The following is an 8895-nucleotide window of genomic DNA, read 5'->3' on the forward strand; positions in this document are numbered from 1 at the left end:
GATAATAAATAATATAATAAATAATGTTAAATTATGGGATAATAAATAATGTTATATTATGGGATAATAAATAATATAATAAATAATGTTAAATTATGGGATAATAAATAATATAATAAATAATGTTAAATTATGGGATAATAAATAATATAATAAATAATGTTATACCATGGGATAATAAATAATATAATAAATAATGTTATATTATGGGATAATACATAATATAATAAATAATGTTACACTATGGGATAATAAATAATGTTATGTTATGGGGGTAATAAACAATATAATAAATAATGTTATATTATGGGATAATAAATAATATAATACATTTATTACACTATGTGCCATGATAATAATCTAGCTCCACACACTGTCTGACACGTGACTGAATGGGCACAACAGCTTCCTTGAACGCCAGAACGAGGCGTGATACGCAGCCGCATCCATTAATGGGACGTTATGGACTACATATCCCGACATGCCGTCGGCGGAAGTAATCATTATCAAGAGCCAATGTGTGACTCTTTGCATGTTGGGAGTTATAGTTCTGTGTTGTAAAGGCACATGGAGACTGGTCGGAGGCAGCAGAGTGAGTGACAAGTTTTTATGTTCCCTCATAACACGTACCCCTTACCCCCTAGCAACAGCCTCTGACTCCTAGCAACCACCAATACCCCCTAGCAACAGCCCCTGACTCCTAGCAACCACCAATAAACCCCTAGCAACAGCCCCTGACTCCTAGCAACCACCAATACCCCTAGCAACAGCCCCTGACTCCTAGCAACCACCAATACCCTCTAGCAACAGCCCCTGACTCCTAGCAACCACTAATACCCCCTAGCAACAGCTCCTCACTCCTAGCAACCACCAATAACCCCCTAGCAACAGCCCCTGACTCCTAGCAACCACCAATACCCCCTAGCAACAGCCCCTGACTCCTAGCAACCACCAATACCCCCTAGCAACAGCCCCTGACTCCTAGCAACCACCAATACCCCCTAGCAACAGCCCCTCACTCCTAGCAACCACCAATAACCCCCTAGCAACAGCCCCTGACTCCTAGCAACCACAAATACCCCCTAGCAACAGCCCCTGACTCCTAGCAACCACCAATACCCACTAGCAACAGCCCCTCACTCCTAGCAACCACCAATAACCCCCTAGCAACAGCCCCTGACTCCTAGAAACCACCAATACCCCCCTAGCAACAGCCCCTGACAACTAGCAACCACCAATAACCCCCTAGCAACAGCCCCTGACTCCTAGCAACCACCAATAACCCGCTAGCAACTGCCCCTGACTCCTAGCAACCACCAATAACCCCCTAGCAACAACCCCTCACTTCTAGCAAGCACCAATAACCTGCTAGCAACAGCCCCTGACTCCTAGCAACCACCAATACCCCCTAGCAACAGCCCCTCACTCCTAGCAACCACCAATAACCCCCTAGCAACAGCCCCTGACTCCTAGCAGCCACCAATACCCCCTAGCAACAGCCCCTCACTCCTAGCAACCACCAATAACCCCCTAGCAACAGCCCCTCACTCCTTGCAACCACCAATAACCCCCTAGCAACAGCCCCTGACTCCTAGAAACCACCAATACCCCCCTAGCAACAGCCCCTGACAACTAGCAACCACCAATAACCCCCTAGCAACAGCCCCTGACTCCTAGCAACCACCAATAACCCCCTATCAACAGCCCCTGACTCCTAGCAACCACCAATAATCCGCTAGCAACAGCCCCTGACTCCTAGCAACCACCAATAACCCGCTAGCAACTGCCCCTGACTCCTAGCAACCACCAATAACCCCCTAGCAACAACCCCTCACTTCTAGCAAGCACCAATAACCTGCTAGCAACAGCCCCTGACTCCTAGCAACCACCAATAACCACCTAGCAACTGCCCCTGACTCCTAGCAACAGCCCCTCACTCCTAGCAACCATCAATAACCACTTAGCAACAGCCCCTGACTCCTAGCAACCACCAATAACCCCCTAGCAACAGCCCCTGACTCCTAGCAACCACCAATAATCCGCTAGCAACAGCCCCTGACTCCTAGCAACCACCAATAACCCGCTAGCAACTGCCCCTGACTCCTAGCAACCACCAATAACCCCCTAGCAGCAACCCCTCACTTCTAGCAAGCACCAATAACCTGCTAGCAACAGCCCCTGACTCCTAGCAACCACCAATAACCACCTAGCAACTGCCCCTGACTCCTAGCAACAGCCCCTCACTCCTAGCAACCATCAATAACCACTTAGCAACAGCCCCTGACTCCTAGCAACCACCAATAATCCGCTAGCAACAGCACCTGACTCCTAGCTAATTACCCCCCACCCGTGAACACCTGCTAATTGTAGGGTGCTGGTTCGTTGCTTGCTCATTGTGTGGACTGTTATATTTGTACCTCAAAAGGACTTCATCTTCCACCCATTTGTAGACCTGCAGAGTCAAAGCTACGGAAGTGTAAAACTTAGTGTATGCTTCTGTCAGTGAAGGCCAGCCTAATGACATGCGTTCCTTGATGTTTTGCAGAGTAGCAGTCATGCCTGCGAAATGTAGCAGCTGTGAAACGCAGCGAGCAGCTCTGCGGAGACCGAAGACTGGCCACTCATTGTGTAAGAGCTGCTTCTTCCAAGCCTTTGAGGAAGAAATTCACCACACCATTGTGTCCGCCCAGCTTTTCCAGCCTGGAGACAAAGTTGGCATCGGAGCTTCAGGGGGCAAAGACTCCACAGTGCTCGCCCATGTGTTAAAGTTGTTGAACGAACGTCATTCTTATGGCTTGGACCTCATCCTGGTCTCAGTGGATGAAGGTATATCAGGCTATAGAGACGACTCCCTAGAGACCGTGAAGAGAAATCAACAACAGTATGAGCTTCCCCTTAAGATTGTGTCCTACCAGGAACTTTATGGCTGGACCATGGACCAGATTGTGAAGCAAGTCGGGCTGAAAAACAACTGCACTTTCTGCGGGGTGTTCAGGAGACAAGCACTGGACCGTGGAGCCATGATGCTGGGCGTTAACAAGATCTGCACAGGTTAATAAACAGAATTGTCAGTGGTCTGCTTGTTTAGCGTGGTAAAATGTGAGGTTTGTGTAGAAATCCAATCCGATCATACAGGCTTGAATTGAGTTCTAGATATTACGAGTAATAATTATAATTACCATTGGATCAGACAGGAACTTAAACTGCAGCTAAAAAAAGTAAATTTTATTAAATCCATTTAAAGCGGCACTGTCATGCCGAACTTACCTTTCTTTTATCGATTCCTCTTCTCTCTCTCTGTCTGGATCTGTTCTTCATTTCTTCCTGTCTGCTCTAGTTTTCTTTAAAACATAAGACAAAGTAGGGACTATTTGTCTTATGGAGGTTTCCTACGCCTGACCATCTCTGACCAGCGGAGGAGCAAAGTGTGCTTAATTTCCGGTGGTCAGAGAAATTTTCCCACAATTCTTAGCTTTTCTTCCTGTTCCCGTGATGCTTACTGTAGTATTCCCGAACGTCCTGTCATTTAGACAGGACGCCGGCAAAACTACCGAATTGAGTCCTAACAGTTTGTTCATTCGTGTTAGGACGCTGAGACTTTTCGTATAGAAATTTCATTCAAATGAAGGAAACTCCGATCCTATTCGTGCCGCGGCTGCATGTTGCAGCCGCTTAGTAGATAACTCCCTAATTCCCACGGTATCAGGGAGTTATCTACCAAAAGGCTATATTTACTAATACTAAGTAAAGATTACATAGTATTAGTGAATGCTGCCCCAGAACATTTTGATTGGTTGACTTGGAATTCAACCAATCAGAGTGCTAGTCATTTTACACATCTGATTGGATGGATTTCAAGCCAGGCTTTATAAGCTTTTCCCCACCCTGCGTAGCTCAGCCTACGCTGTGCCCTCGCCGGGTGAAGATGAATTAATTTTTTAGCGTCAGGTTTTTTTCTTTTTCGTCTTTTTTTTTTTTTTTTTTTTAAGTTCGACTGGTATTTTATTTGGCCTTTTTTGGGGCTGAAAAATGAAGATTTAAGAAAAAAGATGACATCAAATGGTAAGTTGTATTTTTTTTTTTTTACAGGTAGTTCTTTTATTCCCCCCCTCACTATTTTTAGGGTGAGGGGGTAGGGGGGGGACTTGGGGCTTCGGGACCCCTAGTCACGTTGGAAGGGGGGCATTTTCATTTAGGGCCCCCACACGCCGCTCAGGGGTGGAGGCCGGGGTGGAGGACAGTAGGTCCCCCCCATATTGTGTTTAATGGCCCCCACCCACCGCTCAGGGGGTGGGGGCCTAGCGGGGGGACAATAGGTCCCACCCCCTCATTATCATTTATGGCCCCAAGCCGCCGCTCAGGGGTGGGCCCGTGGTGGGGAGGACAATAGGCCCCCCCCTCAGTTTCCTTTATGGCCCCCACCCACCGCTCAGGGGAGGGGGCCGGGGCGTGCCCCCCCTCAGCTTCCTTTATGGCCCCCTCGCACCGCTCAGCAATGGGGGCCCGGGGAGGAGGCCATAGGTTCCCCCCCCTCCATTATCCTTTAGGGCCCCCACCCACTGCTCAGGGGTGAGGGCCGGGGGGGAGGAAAATAGGTCCCCCCTCATTGTTTATTATGGGGGCCGGGGTGGGGAGGACAAAAGGTCCCCCCCTCATTATCCTTTAGGGCCCCAACCCGCCGCTCTGTAGACATACCCCTACTCGCAGCATAGTGAGTAGGGGCATTCAGGAGATTTCAGTCTCCCTTATGCTATTATGGGTGTCATATTGACCCCCATAGAGTGAGGGAGGACATGGGGGCTTATCAAGTGGCGGGGAGCACTGCTCCCTGGCGTTTCTATTTTTACATTTTAGAAGGAGGGAGCTGCACGGTAGCTCCCTCCTTGTAATAAACTGAACGAACACCGATATTCAGTGTTTGTTTGTTCGTCTGACATTTCTATTCATTCATTCGTCTTTCTGACGAATTAATGAATTGATGAAATTCCCGTTTGCATGCCCAAGTGTTTAACTGGGCATGTGCGGCAATTTCACAGCGCTATCTAGTGTGAGCAGATGACGTGTCCCACAGGGCCTCCATCTACCCACACAAAGATGGCGGCACCCAGAACCTAGGTCTGGACACAAAATAAAGTAAAAAAAATAGGTATTATGGGGGCTTAGGGGCATTTGGGGGTCAGTTAAATGTAGTGGAGTCGGGAGGGGGATTAAAAAAAAACCAAAAACGGTATTCGTCCATGACAGTGCCGCTTTAAATATCAAGAATTATTTGAATACAGTCTGTTATTTGTCACTCAAATTATAAACATTTGGGCCAAGGTTAACTGCACAATACCAAAGTAATCCTGCAATCATGGGATAATAATCCCACGTCTTTCAGTAAGCAGTGATTTGTGCTTGCTTTAAAACTGGAGTGCAAAATATAGACTAAAATAGCCAAGCTGTGACTAGCAGAATTGGAGAATTCATCTGAATCGGATGCTTTGTTCTGAATTTTACCATTCAGTTTTAAGTTTATTCTTTAGTGAATAAACCCCTTTGTACTGAGATCTAAGCGGACACTATGTATCCAGTGTCTCAGAAGGCTTTATTAAACGGACACTATGTATCCAGTGTCTCAGAAGGCTTTATTAAACGGACGCTATGTATCCAGTGTCCCAGAAGGCTATATTATACGGACACTATGTATCCAGTGTCTCAGAAGGCTTTATTAAACGGACGCTATGTATCCAGTGTCTCAGAAGGCTTTATTAAACGGACACTATGTATCCAGTGTCTCAGAAGGCTATATTATACGGACACTATGTATCCAGTGTCTCAGAAGGCTTTATTAAACGGACGCTATGTATCCAGTGTCCCAGAAGGCTATATTATACGGACACTATGTATCCAGTGTCTCAGAAGGCTTTATTAAACGGACGCTATGTATCCAGTGTCTCAGAAGGCTTTATTAAACGGACACTATGTATCCAGTGTCTCAGAAGGCTTTATTATACAGACACTATGTATCCAGTGTCTCAGAAGGCTTTATTAAACGGACACTATGTATCCAGTGTCTCAGAAGGCTATATTATACGGACACTATGTATCCAGTGTCTCAGAAGGCTTTATTAAACGGACGCTATGTATCCAGTGTCTCAGAAGGCTTTATTATACAGACACTATGTATCCAGTGTCTCAGAAGGCTTTATTATACGGACACTATGTATCCAGTGTCTCAGAAGGCTTTATTAAACGGACACTATGTATCCAGTGTCTCAGAAGGCTTTATTAAACGGTCACTATGTATCCAGTGTCTCAGAAGGCTTTATTATACAGACACTATGTATCCAGTGTCTCAGAAGGCTATATTATACGGACACTATGTATTCAGTGTCTCAGAAGGCTTTATTAAACGGACACTATGTATCCAGTGTCTCAGAAGGCTTTATTAAACGGACGCTATGTATCCAGTGTCTCAGAAGGCTTTATTAAACGGACACTATGTATCCAGTGTCTCAGAAGGCTTTATTAAACGGACGCTATGTATCCAGTGTCTCAGAAGGCTTTATTAAACGGACACTATGTATCCAGTGTCTCAGAAGGCTTTATTAAACGGACACTATGTATCCAGTGTCTCAGAAGGCTTTATTAAACGGTCACTATGTATCCAGTGTCTCAGAAGGCTTTATTATACAGACACTATGTATCCAGTGTCTCAGAAGGCTATATTATACGGACACTATGTATCCAGTGTCTCAGAAGGCTTTATTAAACGGACGCTATGTATCCAGTGTCTCAGAAGGCTTTATTAAACGGACACTATGTATCCAGTGTCTCAGAAGGCTTTATTAAACGGTCACTATGTATCCAGTGTCTCAGAAGGCTTTATTATACAGACACTATGTATCCAGTGTCTCAGAAGGCTATATTATACGGACACTGTGTATCCAGTGTCTCAGAAGGCTTTATTAAACGGACGCTATGTATCCAGTGTCTCAGAAGGCTTTATTATACGGACGCTATGTATCCAGTGTCCCAGAAGGCTTTATTAAATGGACACTATGTATCCAGTGTCTCAGAAGGCTTTATTATACGGACACTATGTATCCAGTGTCCCAGAAGGCTTTATTAAACGGACGCTATGTATCCAGTGTCTCAGAAGGCTTTATTATACAGACACTATGTATCCAGTGTCCCAGAAGGCTTTATTAAATGGACACTATGTATCCAGTGTCTCAGAAGGCTTTATTATACGGACGCTATGTATCCAGTGTCCCAGAAGGCTTTATTAAACGGACACTATGTATCCAGTGTCCCAGAAGGCTTTATTATACAGACACTATGTATCCAGTGTCTCAGTGTATGCAATGCTTTCCTATGGGTAAAGTCCTAATGCCCCACATTATTGGGGAGGTGCAGCTCCTGCTATCAGGAGCCAATCCCTGTTGGCGGTGTGCAGAATATTTAGTAGCGAAGATCTCCAGTCTGTGTTTATGCTGAAATTACAATATCCATACAAAGACTGATCCAAACTAATTCAGGTATGACCACAGTAGCTAATGGTGACGTTATTCCCTAAACCCTGGCCCGTTCTGTGCGATGAATAATTAGATAATCAGACTTTATTTCTCTGAAGATTATTTTATTCCTTTATAATTTTTTTATCGATTGTTTTCCCACTCCTTTTTATCCTTCAGGTTCTTATTTATTACTTTTTGAACAAATATAAAAGTTATAAAATTATGTTTTTCATAATGAAAGAAGTAGACTGAAATCGCTGTGAGTGATGTGTATTTGTTCTGTGTTAGCCAGTAAAGATGTCTAAAGCTCAATAAATGCTTTAAATATCCTTGTGTCTCTTGCTGCTCAGGCCATAACGCAGATGACATTGCCGAGACCGTGGTGATGAATTTCCTGCGGGGAGACATAGCGCGATTGAGACGATGCACGGCTATCACAACGGGTAGCGAAGGTGCCATCCCGCGATGCAAGCCGTTAAAATACGCTTATGAGAAGGAGATTGTCCTGTATGCTTACTTCAAGAAGCTGGACTACTTTTCAACAGAGTGCATCTACTCCCCAAATGCCTATCGAGGCCATGCCCGCACCTTTCTAAAGGACCTGGAGGCATTGCGGCCCAGCACCATCATGGACATCATCCACTCTGGGGAGAATTTGTCGGTGCGGGAGGATGTGAAGATGCCTGTGCAAGGCACCTGTACACGTTGTGCGTACATCTCCAGCCAGGCACTGTGCAAGGCGTGTGTCCTTCTCGAGGGACTGAACCGTGGCTTGCCAAAGTTGGGCATTGGAAAACACCATAAACTTCACCATAAACTGCTGGCTAAGGAGCCCCTAAATGAGCATGAGATGAGGAAGCTGAAGGCAGATGATTTCTGATAAGTGAGAACAAGAGAATTTTAAAAATATTTCTTGAATTCTGAGCAGTGGTGACGGTAACGTGTTTTGGTGAATCATATTGTCGAGGTTGTTTTAATCAGGAATGTTTATCAATAAATATTTTAATATTGTCTGTTGTGTCTCTCACTTGTTAAAGTTGAGTCCAGGATTTCCTGTAGAAATGCTTGTTTATAACCTGGGATGAGCTGTCTGACAAACTGGGTTATTTATTACATTTCAGGTAAAAAGTGCTGGACCGGAAACATTCTCTGTTAGCTCCTTTCCTCCAGCTACTCTGGCCTTTAATTTAAGGTTCATTTAGAATTTTCACCTTAGTGAATAACTCTGATAGATTCTATTAATGCATAGATTAACCTCTAATACTAATAATAAGAGCCTACTATGCCGCCCTGCAATAGCAGTATTGTAAACTCTAATGATGGGGGGGTCCGCCTGACAACCCAGGCAGTCCACCGACTGAAAATCCGACTATGTGATCTGTGTTTAAGGGGT

The 8895-nt window shown here is 45.0% G+C and overlaps 1 protein-coding gene across 2 annotated transcripts; it reads left to right on the forward strand.

The window, feature by feature from the left end:
- The first annotated feature begins 521 nt into the window (after window positions 1-521).
- CTU1 (cytosolic thiouridylase subunit 1) lies at window positions 522-8513 on the forward strand. 2 transcript variants are annotated; one of them, XM_063436763.1, is made up of 3 exons: window positions 522-592; window positions 2546-3051; window positions 7853-8513. In XM_063436763.1, exons 2-3 carry the CDS (start codon window positions 2556-2558, stop codon window positions 8380-8382), a joined length of 1026 nt encoding a protein of 341 aa, XP_063292833.1. In that variant the 5' UTR covers window positions 522-592; window positions 2546-2555; the 3' UTR covers window positions 8383-8513. The 2 variants fall into 2 exon arrangements, with proteins under 2 accessions (XP_063292833.1, XP_063292832.1); XM_063436762.1 differs by having other exon boundaries at window positions 567-626.
- The last annotated feature ends 382 nt before the right edge of the window (window positions 8514-8895 follow it).

The sequence above is a fragment of the Pelobates fuscus genome, chromosome 11 (genome assembly GCF_036172605.1).
Source record: "Pelobates fuscus isolate aPelFus1 chromosome 11, aPelFus1.pri, whole genome shotgun sequence".
In the NCBI taxonomy this organism is placed as follows: Eukaryota; Metazoa; Chordata; class Amphibia; order Anura; family Pelobatidae; genus Pelobates; species Pelobates fuscus.

Bases quoted from the DNA above. Each gene is read 5' to 3' on its own strand.
- CTU1 (XM_063436762.1), top strand. The intron at 3,052-7,852 runs GTTAATAAACAG...CTTGCTGCTCAG, and splicing joins CGTTAACAAGATCTGCACAG to GCCATAACGCAGATGACATT.